Genomic DNA, 20,631 nt, shown 5'->3' with positions numbered 1-20,631 from the left:
TTGAATTCCAAATTAATATTAAAAACTAGAATAAGAGTACGATGTAAAAAAATACTAAAATAACATTCTTAGTAAATACTTAAAAAATATAACATATTTGATTAAATATTCTTTTACACACACGTATATATATAATTTATATTTTTTATTTTTATTTAAAAATATATTTTGTCTATTTTTATATGTTATTTTTATTTTAATAAGTAACTAATAATTTTATTATAAAATTAACTAATAAAATCTATTTAAATATCTAAATTAAAACAATAGGATAATATAAAAAAAAAATCTAAGTTAGATGTCTATTTTAGTAATTTTTTATCTAAAAGTGATTTTGAATGGTATAAGCCAAACAACATTTATTTTACTATAATCCATTTTGATACAAAAATTACCAAACATAAATCACTTTAACACAAACCTACTTTTGACTAAAATCAAATTTGCAAAATCAATTTTATACAAACTCCCGTTTGTAAACTGTAATCCAAACACACACATTATTGTCAAGAATAAATTTGAAGAAAGAACAAATTTTTAATAATTTTTAGTTAAATATTTTTATAATATTTTTAAAATATACTTTTATGACATATATTACAAGACGTTTATTTTATATTTTTATTATATTTCCAATGCCAAATATGCCATACACCATTACTTCACATCACATACGTTAATGACTTATGTTTATCTATTAGGTATTAACAATGAATATTATTTGAATACATCTTCAAAAGTAATTTAGATATTAGATTGGTTGGTTTATAAGTTGTAACAAGTTCTTATTGAACGGATCATTCCTCCACATGTGCAACTTTATGATCATGATTATGATTATAGTTCAGAGTTATTTTATATTTAGTTTGACTATATATGCTTTGATCAAGATTGAGTCATGACCCAAAAATTAGACTAGACACATTCATATTTAAAATTTGACTTTAGTATATTATTAAAAAAATAAACCAATAAAAAATGTATACAACAACGATAAAAATTTATTCTACTAGATATAATCGATTATATGGATTAAATGATGTCATTAATATTATAAGAAAAATTTTAAGTATAACCGACCTCCTCCCAAAAAGTCGGATTCGACACAGACTCCACTCTAAGAAAGTCGGGAACGAAGGTTAGCTGGCATATAACACTTATTTAAATAAATAACTGTCTCTAAAATCTCTCATAAAGGACGATTATCCTCCTTAAAAGGTGGAACTACTCTAACGGTAATTATTGGTTCATCACTATAAATACACCCCTCAGGTATCTCTAAGTTCCAATATTCTCCAAACTTACTTAGATCATTGCTGACTTAGGCATCGAAGTGTCTTTGCAGGTATCAACCCCTATTCACTCGTGTGCACACAAGTCGGACGGAGATTCTCAGAAACCTAGTCAAAGGGCTCCCTCTTTCAGACGATTGGGCCAATCCAATAAGTCAAACCTACTAATCTCCAGTTATCCATGGTAACAATAATAAAACTCTTAACATATAATTTTTTTTTAACCATCTCATTTATGATTTTTTAAATCTTCCTTTATTTATCTACTATCTAATCCACTCTCATAGTATAAAATAATGATTTCTTTATGTAAGTTTCAAAGAGAACAGTTGGAATTTGGAAGTTAGGATGACCGTACAATAAAGTTGAAAATAAGGCAAATGTTTTTATAATCATAGTCTTATCAATTGAATATGTAATGATTTGGAGAGAGTGAGTTTGTGTCTCTTAGGTCATGCAATGATGCAATTATATGTTAGTGGGGAGCATAACAAACTACGGAAAAAGAGAAAAAGAGAAAAAGCAAAAGAAGCAAAGAATTTGGGCATCCACTAAAAAGATGAATTTAAATGGAGGATTAAGGGAGAGGAGAAAAAAAAAAACAAAGAAGAAAAAGACACAACATGGGGTCAAGTATATCATCAAAATGTCGACTAGTGTGGAAAAAGATTAACTATACTTGGGGATCAAGTATATCATCAAAATGCCGACTAGTGTGAAAAGAATTTAAATTTTTTTAATTTTAAATTTTTATTTGAAAAGATAAAATATGATCTATTATTTTTAATTTTTTTTAAATTTGTTTTTTTTTAATATATATTTTTAGTTTCATTTGTAAAATAAATTATAAAAATTATATTTTATTTTTTAAAATAAAATCTAAAATTTTACGAATTCAAATTCGTGTGGAAAAAGATTAACTATCAATTAATCATTCGAAAAATTTAATCACGGACAAAAAAGTTTTTAAAAAATATTATTGATAAAATACTTTTAAAAGAATTTGAAAAAGCGACAAAAATAACTAATAAATATTATATTTTTTGTGAATGATAAAAAAATTTTGTATTTAATAACTGGTTTGTTCGTTTAATCCAAATTTTTGTGGTAACATCTAAATAAATATTTAGAAGATGTACAAAAAATTTAGAATAAAATTCGATCTCTAAATTTTTTATTTTTCAAAAATATGTGTTCATTCACAATTAAAAATATTTTAAAAAGGTTCACTTAACATAAAATTATTAAATTTTAAAAATAAAAATATCTTTTTTTTTAAATGATTGCAAAAATTTATATCAAAGTTTGATTGCTAAAATCTTCTTTTAGAACATATATTTAATAGAGTAAAGTATCGTTTTTGTCTCAAATGTTTGGGGTAAGTTTCAAAGTTGTCCACTTGTTCCTAACGTGTCAATCATCTTATTTAAATCCCTAACATTTCAAAATTGACTCAATGTTGTCCTGTCGTTAGGAATCCATTAATAGAATTGGCGACGGGACAAAATTGAGACGATTTTAAAACGTTAGGGACTTAAATAGGATAAAAACATTGGGGACAAAAACGATACATTGAAATAAATTTTAATTTTATCCTTCAATAACATCATTTTTTAGTGTATATAGTATTCAATTATTTTTTAATCACATCTAAGTAAATTACAGTTAATCACATTACTTTTATTCTAAATAAATTATTTTTTTATAATTTTATAATTAAAATAAAATATTTTCTATAAAACTAAAAAATGTTAAATACATGTATTGATGCATCCACAGTTGATTTTGTGCCTCTGAAACTTGTATTTATTCTCTAAATTATTGACCTTGTTCTTATACTGCTGTCATGTAGGACATTTCGTTAGTTATTTATCTTTGACCTCACTGTGGGACTAAATTGAAGTTAAATGAAACTTTTTTGGATTCAAATAGAATACTTTAAACATTAAGGACCAAAACAGGATTACGCCCAAATATAGAGGACCAATTTAGTACTTTACCCTAATATAATTTTACTTTCATTACTTAATTACATTACTTATAATTTTTTTTTTATAATTTTATACTTTCATTCTAAATAAATTAATTTTTTTATAATTTTATACTTAAAGTAATGTAATTTTTTTATAAATTGTTGAGGTTGAAAAATTTATGTTTAATTTAAATGATAATCAAACATTATTAAAATATTAATTAAAAAATTATTAAATTATTATTTGCTTCCAATAGTTTGTTTAATGTGTGTATTAGTGTGCAGGAAATAAATTTAGTTTCCTATTGAGCCAAAAGTTACATAAACCCAAATTTGATCATTAAAGAAAGCTCAGTCTTGGACAAAATTATAAAAAAAAAATAATGGCTGAACAAGTAATCACAATCCCACTTTGATAAAACAAAAGAATGATGAATTTGGGCCAAAGTCTCCTAGCATGCTTCGGTTATCTACTCTCTTATGTAATGGAATTTAAATTTTAATTTGGTTCATTGTAATTTGTATTTGCATTTGTATTCATAGGTAATCGAAACTCAAAATTAAATTGAGTTTATTATGCATTAAAAGTATTGTCTCTTCTCTCTCCTCTCTCTTCGATCACATCCAAAAAAAAAACGAAAAAATTATTTAAAATTTATAAAAAAAAAAAAGCTATAAAAAAGATCCGAAAAAAACAAAAGTAAAATTTTTGCCATTATTTTGGTAATTTACTCCGTCGAGAAACAATGAATTTTATTATTGCAGCACTGTGTCACGGTAAATTTTTAGAAGGTTATATTTAACAGTGTTTGTATAGATTTCTGGAGTGTTTGAGAATACTCTAGATGGTTCCGGAACGTTCTAGAATGTCCTAGAAGGTTCTGGAATACTCTAGAAGGTTCTAGAAGACTTTAGAAGATCATGGAATATTCTAGAAGAGTGTAGATGTATATAGAAGTATAAAGAGTGGTATGGAATAATCTAGAAACATTTAGAGAGTTGTGGTAGGATAGATATTTGTAAAGAAGGTTCTGGATGATTAATCTGGACCGTTGATTAGATTTAATCCTAACCATCCATTGAGGAGGTTGGATGGCTATAAATAGGGGTAAGAGTTAGAGTTTGGGTGTGTGTGAATCATTTGTAACCACACTTGAGCAATAAAGTGTTCTTCCACCAAAGCTTCCTTTCTCTTGTGTTCTCTTGTGTTCTTAGGTTTCTTGCTAAGTATTGAGGGTTAGGCTGACTTGGTCTTAGCTCAAGAGGTTGAGTAAGTCCGAGTGCCGGCACGGTAGCGTTGGAGTGTGTCCAAGGCCGTGACAATTTGGTATCCGAGCAAGGTTCGAGAGGGAGCACAAGTGGTTTGTGGGTATGGCTTCAAATATCACCATGGAGCATGTTGAGTCTCAAAGGGGAAGGGATACTATTCCTTCTCAATGGGGAGGCAAGAAGGGCCGTTCTTCAAGTGAGCCTAGAGGTAAGGACTCTAACTTCTTAGAAGAAAGAGTTTCTATGTTGGAAAATGTTCTATCCTCTATGGATGAGCGGTTCCAAAGGATAGAACATGACAAGGAGACCCTCGAGGCTCACGTGTTAGGAGAACTAGATGCTTTCAAAGAAAGCATGCTCCAAATCGAAGAAAAGCTTGAGAATTCCTTGAAGCTATTTGAGGAAGTTCGAGTTTGGTTCGAGGAGGCGAAATCTCGACCAACCATTATAAGGGAGACGACAAAGATTGATCTCCCCAAGCCAAAGGAGTTCAAGGGCGTAAGGGATGCTCGCGAGGTGGAGAACTTCCTATGGCAAATGGAGAGGTACTTCGAAGGCCAAGGGGTGGTCGAAGAAGCAATAAAGGTACGCACTGCAGCTCTCTACCTTTCTGATAATGCTACTTTGTGGTGGAGGAGAAAGTGCGTAGATATGGAAAAGGGTACTTGCAACATAGCCACATGGGAAGATTTCAAAAGGGAATTGAAAAGACAATTCTTCCCTGAGAATGTGGTTTATGAAGCAAGGAAGAAGTTGAGGGAGTTGAAGCACAAGAGTACAATTAGTGACTACGTAAAGGAGTTCACTACTCTCACGCTTCAAATCCCTAACTTAGCATCAAAGGATGCATTGTTCTTCTTCATTGATGGACTCCAACCTTGGGCAAAGCAAGAACTACAAAGAAGGAATGTTAAGGATGTCGATGAGGCCATCGTGGTGGCCGAATCACTCACTGAGTATCATAGGAGAGACTCTAAACCCAAGTCTTCCTCCAAGCCTAGTTTTGCTAAAGGTGGGGGAGACAAGGGGAAGAGTTTCTCAACCAAGAAGGAAGGAAAATACTCTTCAAAGAAAGAGTACGAAGAAAAGAAGAAGGCTTTCGTGCCCAAAGGAGGATGCTTCGTGTGCAAGGGGCCACACCAAATGAAGGACTGTCCCAAGCTAGGGACTTTGGCATCTATCGCTGAGGAACGAGAAGCTCAAACTCAAGTAACTGAGTGTGTTGGATCTATCCAACACATAAATGATGTGAAGGCCAAAAAGGCAAGAACTGCAGAAAAGAAAGGCTTGATGTATGTCAAAGCCTTTATCAATGAAAAACCCGTCATGGCTATGATCGACACTGGTGCTACACACAACTTCATCACGCCTGATGAAGCAAAGAGGCTTGGGTTGAAGATCACCAAAAAGAATGGTTGGTTCAAACCTGTGAATACCAAGGGTGAACCCCTTAAGGGAGTAGCAAAAGGGGTTGAGATGACTCTTGGTTCTTGGAAGGGCCTTGTGGATTTCTCAGTAGCACCCATGGACGATTTTAAAATAGTCATCGGGCTCGATTTGCAAAGGAAGGCAAATATAATACCTATTCCATACTACAATATAGTATGCGTCATGGAGAAAGGGTCTCCATGCATGGTCCCTACAATCTCAAAAGTTGGAGGAATCCCGATGCTCTCAACCATGCAACTCAAGAAAGATTTCAAGAAGGAGAAGATGATATCTTTGCTACAAGAGGAGTCAACGTCTAAAGGAGAAGTTGTTCCCCCTAAAATCAAGGAAGTCCTTGAAGAAAATAAGGATGTGATGCCTCCTGAGTTGCCAAAACAACTACCACCTAGGAGGAAGGTGGACCACATGATTGAATACAAGTCAGGCAAGACTAATGTGGTAGCAGATGCGCTGAGTCACAAAGATGAGTTGGCGGCCATTTCTATGGCTGAAGGAGATGTTGTGCATACCATCAAGGAAGGGTTGCATCACGATCCAGTAGCCAAGAAGTTGGTGGAGTTGGCTAGAGAAGGTAAGACCAAAAGATTTTGGTTAGAAAACGACCTTCTCTACACAAAAGGGAGAAGACTATACGTTCCTAAATGGGAAAATCTGAGAAGGAAGTTGGTAAGAGAATGCCACGACACCAAGTGGGCTGGTCACCAAGGTCAGCGAAGGACCTTAACACTCATTGAATCTTCTTATTATTGGCCTCAAACGAGAGATGAAGTAGAGAGCTATGTGAAGACTTGTCTTGTGTGCCAACAAGATAAGATTGAAAACAAGAAACCAAGTGGGTTGTTGGAACCTCTGCCTCCATCAGAGCGACCGTGGGAAAGTGTCTCTCTAGATTTCATCTCTGCCTTACCAAAGTCTGAGGGGTTTGGATCTATTCTCATGGTAGTGGATCGATTTTCGAAGTATGCTACCTTTATACCCGCCCCTACTGACTACACTGCAGAGGAGGCAGCACGACTATTCTTCAAGAATGTGGTGAAATATTGGGGATTGCCTAAGAGCATCATTAGTGATCGAGATCCACGCTTCACAGGACGACTATGGACAGAGCTGTTCAAACTCCTTGGGTCGGAGCTTCATTTCTCAACAAGCTTCCATCCTCAAACCGATGGGCAGACTGAGAGAGTGAATGCCTTACTCGAGTGTTACTTGAGGCATTTTGTAAGCGCTAATCAGAAGGACTGGACAAAACTCCTCGACATTGGTCAGTTCTCATACAATTTGCAAAGGAGCGAGTCCACAGGGAAGAGCCCGTTCGAGATTGTGACTGGACAACAGCCGCTTACACCTCACTCTCTTTCTTCTTCCTACTCAAGGAAGAGCCCTGGAGCTTATCATATGATTAAGTCATGGGAAGAACAAGCAGATGTCACTCGTTCTTACCTCGACAAAGCTGCCAAGAGGATGAAGAAATGGGCAGATAAGAAGAGGAGGCATGCAAGCTATCAAGTGGGAGACAAGGTAATGATCAAACTTCTTCCAAAACAATTCAAAGCCTTTCGCAAGGTTCATAAGGGCTTAATCCGCAAATACGAAGGGCCATTTGAGATCATTGGACGTGTTGGGGAGGTTGCTTACAAAGTACAACTCCCTCCCTTTATGAAGATCCACCCGGTCTTCCATGTGAGTATGCTTAAACCATATCATGAAGATCAAGACGAACCGAGTAGAGGTGACTCAAGTCGTGCTCCGCCTGTGGTAATTAGATCATTTGATAAAGAAATCGAAGAGATCTTAGCTAATCGCGTCGTGCGACGAAGAGGAGTACCACCAAGTATCCAATACTTGATCAAGTGGAAAGGACTTCCGATAACTGAAGCTAGTTGGGAAGCTCGTGAAGATCTGTGGCAATTCCAAGAACACCTAGAGCGCTATCATGAACAGAACGCGACGAGGACGTCTACGCATTAGGTGGGGGAGAAAATGTCCTAGAAGGTTCTGGAATACTCTAGAAGGTTCTAGAAGACTTTAGAAGATCATGGAATATTCTAGAAGAGTGTAGATGTATATAGAAGTATAAAGAGTGGTATGGAATAATCTAGAAACATTTAGAGAGTTGTGGTAGGATAGATATTTGTAAAGAAGGTTCTGGATGATTAATCTGGACCGTTGATTAGATTTAATCCTAACCATCCATTGAGGAGGTTGGATGGCTATAAATAGGGGTAAGAGTTAGAGTTTGGGTGTGTGTGAATCATTTGTAACCACACTTGAGCAATAAAGTGTTCTTCCACCAAAGTTTCCTTTCTCTTGTGTTCTCTTGTGTTCTTAGCTTTCTTGCTAAGTATTGAGGGTTAGGCTGACTTGGTCTTAGCTCAAGAGGTTGAGTAAGTCCGAGTGCCGGCACGGTAGCGTTGGAGTGTGTCCAAGGCCGTGACAACTGCTTCTTGTTAAAATAAAAAAGGTTAAGTGCATTAACCATCATATGTGCAAAGTATCTGGCTACTAATCAATAGTTTGATTTCATTTCCTTACCAAATAAGATTTCTTAACAACTATAGAAAGAACATTTAATCTGTTTTATTCATAATTAGACTCTTTAAAAAGTTGTAATTTAAAGAGTCGAGTTTGATAGAGTGAGTTTATCTTTCATTTAAATCAAGTGTTGATTATTATTAGTCAATTTATTTGATGTAGATATATATAAGGGTGGGTAATTTAATAAAAAAAATTAAAAAAAATTGTGAAAATAGATAAAATAACAGTCATTCACAAAATAAAATTATTGAATTATAAACGTAATTAACGTCTTCTTTCCATTTAAGCATAAAATCATGAAAAAGAAAAAAATTAAGTAATAAATTATGAAATAAAAGAAAAGAAGAAATTCTCACTAAAAGACTTAAAAGCTCTTCTAAAATCTTTTTTAGGAGTCAAATAAAATTAATTTAGTCCTTAGTAATGAAAATGATGAATTGATAATTATTAGGTTCTCCCAAATCAATTACTTATGAATCTCTCATCAAAGAAAACTAATCATGATTTAATTAATGCAAAGAAATTAATCCACTGGATGAAGACCCCACCACAACAAATAGCATCTTATGAGAAAGTACAAAACTACAAATGAATAATGTAATTCCATACATAGTAATTATTAGTCAAGGTGATAGAGACTCATAACAGCTTCTAACCATGAAAAGGGAAATAATCAAAATTACAAAACACGTATACATAAGGTAGAGTAATCAATTTGGATTGTTCAAATAATTAGTTTATTCGTACGTTTAAATAAGTATAAAAAAATTGAACATCATCATTTTATGTATATAATAATTTATTTAAATAAAATTTAAATTTATTAATAAATTAATTATTGACTAATCGAATTAAAAAACATCATAATATATATATATATAAGTAGAGTATTTGTGGGTAATAAATGAATCTTATTTAAGTGGTTATAATGTTTATACAATTTTAATAATATATATATATTACTTTGAGATCAGAGTTGAGGTGATAGACTCATAATAACTTCTAAGAATAATGATTAGAAGTTGCATGTAAATTTCTGTGTTACTTCCTGGTATTGTTGATTTTAGGAACTATTATAATTTTGAGAAAAAATTAAAAAATATATATATGCGTATATATTCTTTTGATTTGAAAACGCGTTTTTATAGCGTCGTTTTCTTCTTTTAGTAGAAGGAAACAAGAAGGAACGACGTCAACTACTTGACCTCAAAAATAATTTTTTTGCAAAAAGGTAAAGTCAAATTTTTTGCACTTGTAAAACAACAAAATAAATGCTAATAACAAATAACCAATGAAGTTATTTTAGGGCTCGTTTATGAAGTCTTAAAAGTAATTTTTTTAAACTTTTGACTTATAAAAAATAGTAGTATTAATGTCTTGTTTAATTTTTAAAACTAAAACACAGCTTTTTAAAAAGTTATTTAAGAATTTATAGAGAAATTAAAAAAATGAGCAATGCTAGGGAACTAAAAGGGTATTAGCCAAAAATCAGCCAAATACCTTTGGGTAAATCCAAAATTTTTACGAGTTAATATATATGAATGTTTTTTCTGCTAAGTATCAGTATGTTTCTTTTTCATACTAAATGGATGTTCTTTTATATATTTTTCGAATTTTTTTGTGTTGCAAATGTGAATGTCTCTATTTTTTTAAGAATTTCATATTTTTTTAAATTTTATAAATATTTAATTATTTTTATTAAAATATAATTGGATGTTTCTTTTGTTAAGTATTATGATGTTTTTTTTCATATTAAATAAATGTTTCATTTGTTAAGTATTAAATAAATGTTTTTTATTCAGTGGCTCCGTCACTCCCCATATTACCCCTCCCAAATGCCTTCCAGATCCAATGGCAGCTGAGCCACATGTCCCTCTTCTTCTATTTCGGTCTCAACACCTTTAATGGACAAGAGTGGGGCTCTGGCCACGTACACCCTTCCCTCTTCAACTCTATCAACCTCAACGCCACTCACTGGATACACCTCGCCAAACTCAACGGCTTCAATCGCGTCATCCTCACCGCCAAGCACCACGACGGTTTCTGTTTGTGACCTTCCTAATATACTAACTACTTTGTCCGCTCCTCTCCCTGGAAGGCCGGCACTGGGGACGTCCTCGCTGACCTCTCCGCCGTCGCCAAACTTGCCGGCATTGATCTCGGCATCTAACTCTCCTCCTGGGATCGAAGGTGGACTTCATGTTGAAGCAGTTGTCTTGGATACGCTTGTTGAGGGCGTCGCGGAGAGCATGGAAATCGCCGGCGCTTCCAACAGCATTGGTGAGAGAGAGGTCTGTGTGTGTGATTGTTAGAGGTGTGTAGGTTAATGTGAGAGAGAAGAAGAAGGCTTTTATAGGTTTTAATTAGGTTTACTTAAATAATTTTAAATTTTTTTAATTTTGAATTTAAAAATTTAAAATTAATTATTAATATAAATTAATGTGATTTTGTTTAATTTTTTGCTGATAACCTCTTGGTTTCATATACTTTTCCAAAAAAAATAACTTCTCTCATAATATTACTACTTTTGATCATATTTCTATAAAATAAACACTTTTAGAACTAAAAATTCAAATACAAAATATTTTTTTTATAAACTACTTTTAATATAGTCATTTATATATTGTTTAATCTATTTTTTTAAAATAATTTAATCTAAACTAGACCTTAATTATATTTGATAATTAAATTGATGCATTAGCGTTTGTGACTTCTTATCATTAAACCCCCTAAGAGATACTTTTATAGAAAGTGATATCTTAATTAAGAATGTTATTTTCTGTAAAAATTGTGTGATTTATTTATTTATTATTTTTTTGTTACTAGATTAGCTAGTTAGTGATTCTATTTTTTTTAAAAAAGTTACTCAAAATTAATTTTCTTAATATATAGTTAAAGCTTGAAATCTTCATTGGAAAGGTAAGCAGGTGCATTCTAATGAATATATTATTTGTGTCAAAATAATGATTATAAAAGTTAAATACTTTATAGACGTGATAATATATAATTACATATTTATATAACATATTTTAAACATCTCATCAAGCATATTAATAATTTAATAAATAACTAAATTAGTAAATGCCGATTATATTTTTTACTTTCATATTCATTTTTTTAGGAAATATAAGCTAAAATTATATTATATTATATTATAGTAGATACAATAATGGAGATATGAGAGAAAGTTGATATATATGTTTTTAATTTTTTTCATCATATATAATTTATAAAAAATTTAATTTTATAAAACTTTTTAACATTTATTAATATATTTGTGTATATAAAGAATTCTTTCCTTTCTTTGATAAGATATAAATTATCACATTTGATCATATCAAATCCATCTTCTATCACGTAAATTACTTAAATAAAATAATTGAGTATAAAAACTATTAAATTATCCTAAATGAAAAAAAAAAAACAATATTTTTTCTCTTTCTTATCTTATATAAATTGTAGGTCTAAAATTTCGAGAAATATACTTAACTAAATATGTGCATGAATTATGGCAAGAGGAGTGTTAAATAAATAATAATCATCTTGAACAACATAAATAATCACCAATCAAATAAAAATATATTATATTTTTAAATTATTTATCTAAATTTTAATATTAAAATAATTATTCGTATACCTAATAAAATGAACATCAATATATCTATTATTTATATTATTTCATATTTTTATTGTCAATTTATATATTTTTTTCTTATGGTAAATATTCATGATTCAATGTATGTCAAAAACTTGTCATAATTCACGTCAGTTTCGAACTATTTATTAAAAAAGAGAAACCATCTTCGAGAGTGAAAACTATAGGTATGCATAATATAAGCATAAAATGTGGGTCCTTTGCTGGTTTTAACTTTAAAGAACTAAACATAAATAATTTAGAGATTTCATGATTTACGTTCAAAAGGACAAAAAAACGAGGGACTTCAACAATTTATGCATAGTTTCGTATAAGCTATAAAATTTTTAAGAGGTTGGAAATGTTAAAATTTTTTTATTATTGACTTGACCATGATAAATATAATAATAGTGTGAACTTTTAATGCTAGAAAAAAATCTGTATAATTATGTTTGATTTTTAAAAATATTAGTATTATTTTTAAATTTTAAAAAATAAATAAAATACTTGTATTATTTTAAATAAACGTATTTGTATTTTTTTTAAATTAAAAAAATTTAAATAAACACATTGTTACTACTTTTATACTTGTATAGTTAGTGAATATTAGGTAAATAGAAAAATGAAACCACTCACCCTATTGTTAAAAATCTAAAACCATGTAAATGGTTGGATAATGATTTTATAGATTAGTCGACATATTGTTACTGTGAGAGCGCAGAAAATGCCATTATACGATCGCATTATTTCTTATTTTTAGACGGTCGTATTGTATCATGTTGTTAAGCTTCAGGTTTAAGTTTGATGAAGATCTTGTTAATGTATTCGATGAATTTAGAAAATTCTAAATTTGTGATGATTAAATATTATTAATTTTATTAATTACAAAATTATTAAATTAATTCTAACTCTTATTTATTAAATTAATAATTTTGTAATGCAGGTTTTTAATTGGATCGAAAATAAAAAATTCTGGTATAAGTCTAAATTAAAGTTAACATTCAGTAATGACACAAAATTTTTTTGATTCATATGGCTGAATTAATGGTTACATTACTTGGGCCAAAATTAAACTATTATTACTATAAGTCCATATTCATAATTGTTGCTAAACAATCCAATGTTTGGTCAGAAAATTAAAAGAAAAGAAAGAGATTGCAATGCTTGCAACGGATACCTTTTTTCATCACATGCTGGATTTCAAAATCCATTTAACTTGTATTAATTGTCTTGAAAATATGAAAGAGAAAAAATAAAGTGATTTGATGGCTTTGATGGAAGTCTATACATTGCTACACAAAGCACGGAGAATTGCACTTAATTAATTTATCTTTGATGATATTCATAGCTTTGCTTTTCCTTTCTTTTTCTCTACTCTTTTTTTCTCTCTCTCTCTCCGTCATTTTTCATCAGGAAACATGGAAGCATTAGCAAACTACCAACAAGAAAAAGAAGGAGCTAGTAAAAAGACCATTACCATTATGGCAAGAAAACATAAAAAATATAGTTGTTGAGATTCTTATCACTTATGGTAAGATATGGTGATAAGATCTTGACTTCTCCATACCAAAAATGGTTGAAGAAAGATTTCGGCCAGCAAGGAGAAGATCTTTGGAATGGCTTGTCTCTGCTTTTGGGTTCACTCATCACAGAAGGTAGCTAGAGTGGCTATGTGAGGGAGGAAGCAAAAGTGGAGCAGATGAAGCTATCATCATCATCATGAAGCATCAAGGGGCAGAAATTCATCTTGGAGAGCAAGCCAAGGATGGAGCGCTCAGATTGATGAAGATTGATGACTAAGGAATGACTAGAGATAATTGCATGTTGGATTTTGTATAGGTTATCTATTCTCTCTCTCTGGCCGAACCGGTTTGCATGGAGAAGAAGAAGTTGGCTTGGTTTTTGGTTTCAACTATGGAGGCTTCCCCCTTCTATAAAAATGGAGAATAGCCACGGCTTGAAGCAAGGAGAAAGTGAGAGTGCACGGCACAGAGTTCTTAGAGCTACTTGAGCTAACAGTTTTTCTTCTCCTTCAATGTATTCTGTTTAGTATTTTTCTATTTAATTTTGTCATGTCTTGAGTCTCATAAAAAAAGGCAATCAGTGAGGTTTGTATGAAAAAGTCATAGAGCGAAAAAAGGCAGAGAGTGCAAAATTAAAAGAAAAAGCCATAGATATCCTTAGAGTTCCTTTATTCATCTATGTTGTGTTTCATGATAAATAAAATCAAACCAAATATTTGATTATAAATATAACTTTTATATTAAAAGAATGATAATTTAATCACAATTAAGTAATTAAAATAAATTAACTATTAATTTATTAGAAAACCATCTCAATGGAAATAAATACATCGCATGCTTAAAAATAATTTGAATTAATCCTATTAATTTACAAACTTTAAGAAAATAAGAATAAAAATTTAAACACAAAAAAGCCAAAGCTCTGATACTACTGAAAGATTACCATGTGTTCATAACACGTAGCGGAAGAAAAGAAAGTAATCCTTAAAAATCTATTTTTGTGCTTAAATTTTATTCCAATAATATATAGATCAGATCAAAATACCTTTAGACGTTTTAGTAAAAATCACTTTATCCTTTGATGGTACGAAGGCGCTATGCGTATCCACACCGAGACCAACCTTTACTGTCAACTCCTTGACTAATGGACATCTGATTTAAATTGATAAACTTCTTGCAACTCTTTACATGCCATAAATTTCTTCTCCAAGAATCAGGCTCACATACGTTTATGTGTGTAGAGGTAAAGGAATAAAAACTCTTGTTATTCTCTCGTTTCTGTGATTCCTCTACTCTTGCATACACATATATATAGTATGAGATTTGTTAATGATTTTAAATTTGAATCTCAATTCAAATTTGAATCATATCTTAAAATTCTAAATCTGAATCCTTCAAATTTATGAATCATATCATAACTCAATTTGAAACAGAATGAGTTAGGATCTCGTCCAAATTTAGAATTCAAATTTTGAAATAGAATAACTAATTATTCTTAAATATCATTTAATATTCTCAATTATCATATTATTATTATATTCTTGGTGCTAGCAAAAAATATAATAATATTCCATTTGAATTAATATAATTATTTGTTTGATCAAATCAAAATAATAATTAAATAATTCTACAGCAAAGATTAGAACACTCGTTAGTGTGTGACTCCATAGGTTCAATACTAAGCGAGTAGTAAATTAGTCATACTAAATTTACTAATCAAGGTTGCGTCTAGCAACGCTCCTCAACGACCCGATAGTATGAAGTAATATTTTTTACTAAGAACCTTAGAAGAACAAAGTATAATTCCTTCCATCTTTCCAGCTCTTGGTTAATCCTTAGAGTATGGTTTAATTGTCAAACTCTAACATGTTACCATTATTATAATGAACTGTGAATGACTTAAGAAACTCATTTATTCATTCATTCAATTTCCTTGGCCAAGGTTTCATTCATCTCAGTCATTATAATCATAGAACTCAAACTCTTTACTGACAGTTGACGGATTCCTTATTGACTAATTATTAATTCTACAAGTATTTAAATCATACACAATGTCCATTCAACTAGCACCCTAGGGTATTAGGTGTCCGAAATCAAAGTATAATAAATACATTGTTAATTACTATGACAGTCGCAGGTCAAAGAAAACTCTATTACTATGTTCATCTTGAGAATATCCTATTGACAAATATGCGGTAATTGTAACCATTAGAAATTCTCAAAGTGAGTCAGTTCAATGGTCATATTCCTATATGACAAGAACAATTTAGATTAAATTATAAAAGATTTATCTCTCAATATTGTGATCACTATCACAATGATAAATCTCTAAATTTAATTAAGGACGTTAATATATTAACATTTTAATATAATAATAATAACAAATTATTTGATACAGGATTGATTTGATTGTGGTCATACTACTTATTCCCAACAAATAATTTAGTGTTCAAATTATTTTTTTTAAATATCTTTCATTGTATATAATTTATAAAATCATATATTTTGTTAATTATTATCTTGATTAATTTAAATTTATTCTCAGTACTATATTTATATAGGAAAACAGTAAATTAGTCAATACACTAATTTCAATTCTGTAAATAACAATTTTTTTTGAAATTATTGTTATTCCATTTCCACCGCTCTATTTCTTTTTCACTGTGATTAAAAGTATTTTTTTATATAAAAATACTTTTTAAATTAAATAATTATTTTTTGAAATTTTTATTGTATCTTTTAGTTTTATATGTGTATAAGTTATACCACAAATTTTCTATATTTGTTTCTCCGACCAACTAATTTGATTAGATAATTCCTAACCGTGTGTTTTGCTTTTCATCTTACCCTACGAAATTACAAAAAAAAAAAAATTGAAACTTCTCCCTTACGCCAAATTTCAAAGTCAAGTCAATGACTAACTTCGTTGCATTACAAATTCGACACAAACCAATCACTCATAACCAACACTCTCTGCTTCGCTTCAGTGCTGCTTCTTCTCTTTACTCTGTTTCTTCATCTTCGTCTTCTTCATCAATCATCATCACCTTCATCACCTTCTTCTTCTTCTTCAACCAAAGCTTTAAACAATTTTCAATTTTCATCTTAAAAAAAAAAAAAAAAAGAAAACAAAAATGGCTAGAAGTGCCACAATTCCATTTCCAATACTTGATTTCATTCCTGTTGGATTCAGGTTCAAGCCAACAGATGAAGAGCTTGTGAGCTATTACCTCAATCACAAGCTCCTAAATGACAATTTTCCAATCAATATTATCCCTGACATTGATCTTTGCAAGGTTGAACCTTGGCAAATTCCAGGTAAACCCATAATAAATAAAACCACCCCATCATTTTCATGTATCAAAGTTTGCACCTTTTTCATGTTTGATGATCCTATCCGGTGTTCAAAATTTAAGAAAATGAAGTAATAAATATACAATTATTCAACAACCCCATCATCTTCATGAGACAAAGCTTGTACCTTTTGTTTTTTTGTCACAACCCCATGATCTTAATGTCACAAAGTTTGAAACTTTTCTTCATGTTAGTAACTTAGTATGATGATGTTTGATGATTGATGGATTGGGTTTTGTGTGTCAGCATTATCAAAGATAAAATCGGATGATCCAGAATGGTTCTTCTTTAGTGGACGTGATTACAAGTATGGAAAGAGCAAAAGATCAAACAGGGCAACCAAAGGAGGATATTGGAAAGCCACAGGACAAGATAGATACATAAAGGAAAGAGGAACTACCAATGTAATTGGGAGCAAGAAGACACTGGTTTTCTATAGTGGCCGTGTTCCTAATGGTGTCAAAACCAATTGGGTTATCCATGAGTATCATGCTACTACCTTTGATGATAGCCAGGTACATATGGTTTTTCTTTTTCCAGATAAGTTTTGCCTTGATTAGTTTTCATCTGTTTTGGAAATTGATCTTTGTTTCTATAATAAATACCCAAGTTGATTCTATTTCATATTATACTTTGGTTGTTCAACAAATTTTGAGGTACTCTAGAATTACTTTTTGAAGGGGACTAATTTCTTTTAGACCTAATTGTCTTTGATAGGGACTTATTTGTTCAAAATGCATAATTGAAAATGACCGAGAGAGTAAAAAAATTTGTTGGAGAACAAAGTGGTAGATCTAAATTTCTTTGGACCAATTTAAGTGTTCACTTTTGTTTTTTATCTATATGTTTTGTTGGTATAAATTACTATTATAGTGTATGGTTGTTGTTGCCCCTTCTTGTGATTTTGATGTTTCCTTATCTGATTGGTGATTATGTCATTGGAATTATTCCCATGTTTGTATTTTGTATCATAGTCTATTCATGAATCATGACTCACTTTTTTCCCCCTAATTCATTCTTTTTTGTTGATTGGTGGAACAATTCATCATTGGTTTTCATGAAATAGTGGAATACTATTGAATTGTTGATTTTTGCTATTTAAGCTGTTTCTAGATGAAGTCTCCAATGAACTGAATTTGTGATAGTCTCCATTGTAGTATCAATTTTTCAGTGCTGATTATACTCAACATTCTGCAGAGGAATTTTGTTTTGTGTCGCTTGATGAAGAAAGCCGAGAGAAAATCCGAAGATGGAACTGATGCACAAGCTTGTGATGAGGGGGAACCTAGCACTCATATGGAAGAAGCAGATGAGAGTGTCCCAAGTGTAAGCAGAAGCATCATTTTGATCTCTATTTCATGGTTTATGCATTTTAAAAAAGTTTGGGGATAGTTAATATATCTTTTATGTCTGTTTTAGATGTTTGAGTCGCCAGATGTGGACATGGGTTCGATCTTCCACACACTGCCTCAAGACGGATCATCATCACAGCACTCTCCAGTCAGCATTGAACAGCAAGAATCCTTCCCATTCTCCCCATCTGAAAATTATTACCTTGTAAATGAAGATAGAAGTATGCATATACAATTCGAAACAAACGAAGAGAAGCAAGATGCTGAGAAATTTGCGGATTCGATTTTGGATGGTGGAAATATAGCTATGTTTGAAGAAAGACAGCAGCATCATACTTTCATGAATAATCACCTCCGCTCAGTCCCATCAATGAGGGTATGCTATGAAAGCAGTGACACAGATGCTGAAGTAGTCTCTAGACGGGTAAAGATAAATCCTTAAAAATGATATTGGGGAGTTATATCTCCAATTGTTTATGAGCTATTTGTTGGTTATGTACATTAATTGTTGTTCATCAGTCTATGAAAAATGTTTAGTTAGTTCCTTCTATAGGATGTTAGAGAGATACTTAGCTGAAATGTCTGGTTTTTGTTTGTGTCCTGTTTGATACATGGCAGTTGGCACCTTAACAATACATCAGTGCATAAAGTGGAGAAAGGGGCAGGGAATGGAAATTAAGAAAATACTTCAAAAGCAATATTTTTCCTGGATTCATGATCCTTCTTTGTTTCGAGCCCTTTCAAGAATTGACATATAGCATGCTCGGTTTATGCTACTGATGCAACCCAACCATGGTTTTAGGTTTCATAAGCCTATACCGAGCATGCTATATGAAACCGAAGGAGTATACTTTTTGGTGGCCCAAAACCATAGTTTGGGAAACAACTGAATGGAGATAAGTTTAGCTGTTTTCCAAACCATGGCTTTGAGTTTCCAAAAGCTAAATCAGCCATGGTATCCATTAATTCTCTGCTGAAATTATGTAGCATGTTTAGTTTAGTTTTTGATGACCCTAAGCCATGGTTTTAGAAAAAGTTCATCTTAAATAGCTTTTTCCAAAATCATGGTTCAGGGTTTCTAAAAGCTAATCCAAACATGCTATTGATCCATCGGTCCGCTTCTGAAATTATACAGTATGGCAATATTCCTGATTCTTCAACAATGTGTAATGATCAGGCTGGTTCAAGAGAATACCATGTATCAAAAATGGTTCAATCATCACATGGTGCTGCGTGCACAGATAAAACTAGAAGTATCTCTTCAGAAGACTTTTGGGGATTGGATTCATCTTCATGTGACTCAAATGCAGATAAACCTTTTGAGATCAATTCTATTGAAATTTCTAGTCCTCCATCGGCTCTAAGTAGATCGAAAAATCAATATATTCCGAGGCTATCTCAAACACATAGGAAGGTTTCAAGCAATGCAATTCCCCATCTTGAGGTGAGAACACCGAGCAGCCAGACTAAACGACGAAGAAGCCTATCTTGACTGAGTAGGCTGTGATGCTTCATTTGAAGAAAATTAAATTCTAACATGCCACTGATCATACCATGCTCCTATGTGATGTAATATGCAGGATAAGAAGAAATTGACCACTGTGGAACAATCAAGAAGAGATCAAGAAAAAGCTCAAAAAACTAGTCCAGGAAAGAAGCTAGAAACCAGAAGCTCTGATGTTAATAGAATTGGTAGTTTCATCCACCTAGAGCCGTGTTCATCGAGCGAAAGCCTGACTCCACGAGCGGTATACCTTGTTAATGTAGTTATTGGGATTTTGTTGCTTCTAGCCATTAGTTGGGATGTGCTATCTTGTTAGAGAAGTGTTGCCATGCAAGATTTGTTTTAGGAGTTTCATAGTTATATACATAGGTTAAGTAATAATATAGTTTATATAGATCTTGCACTGATGCAAAGATTACTGCACCTTTCTTATCATAATGAAAATTATGCTTGTCATTAGTAGTAACTTCATATTGTCATTAATTCTATAATTGCAGTCTTTAAGTCACAAAAATCATTTAATGTTAGAACTAGTTGAGTTCTAGACTTCTAGTGAAAAGATTCCTTTTTTCCATTCAATAAATGTTTGATTAGCTTGATTCCCAAAATGTGCTGACTTCAAATTCTCCATTTAGTAGAAACAGACCAAAGTCAATGTTCCAAAAGAAGAAAATTTGATACAAAAGTGCATAAAGTCAAAAGCAGATTACACACCATGTGGCAGTAGCAGTGTTACTTTGAATAGGA

At 31.5% G+C, this 20,631-nt stretch overlaps 1 protein-coding gene across 1 annotated transcript; it reads left to right on the top strand.

Moving 5' to 3' along the window:
• The first annotated feature begins 16,641 nt into the window (after positions 1-16,641).
• On the top strand, positions 16,642-20,350 carry LOC107473112 (NAC domain-containing protein 62). Its single transcript, XM_016092652.3, has 6 exons — positions 16,642-16,992; positions 17,275-17,543; positions 18,226-18,354; positions 18,448-18,804; positions 19,558-19,824; positions 19,961-20,350. The coding sequence occupies exons 1-6, from the start codon at positions 16,809-16,811 to the stop codon at positions 20,198-20,200; spliced, it is 1,446 nt and encodes a 481-aa protein (XP_015948138.1). The 5' UTR covers positions 16,642-16,808; the 3' UTR covers positions 20,201-20,350.
• Positions 20,351-20,631: the final 281 nt, after the last annotated feature.

This window comes from Arachis duranensis, chromosome 2 (assembly GCF_000817695.3).
Source record: "Arachis duranensis cultivar V14167 chromosome 2, aradu.V14167.gnm2.J7QH, whole genome shotgun sequence".
Classification (NCBI taxonomy): Eukaryota; Viridiplantae; Streptophyta; class Magnoliopsida; order Fabales; family Fabaceae; genus Arachis; species Arachis duranensis.
Note: the sequence above shows the minus strand (reverse complement) of the source record. Positions and strands in the feature narration are given on the sequence as shown.

Coding starts and splice junctions, on each gene's coding strand:
- LOC107473112 (XM_016092652.3), top strand. CDS start 16,809: ATGGCTAGAAGTGCCACAATTCCATTTCCAATACTTGATTTCATTCCT. Junction 16,993..17,274: donor TGAACCTTGGCAAATTCCAG/GTAAACCCATAA, acceptor TTTGTGTGTCAG/CATTATCAAAGATAAAATCG. Junction 18,355..18,447: donor CAGATGAGAGTGTCCCAAGT/GTAAGCAGAAGC, acceptor TGTCTGTTTTAG/ATGTTTGAGTCGCCAGATGT.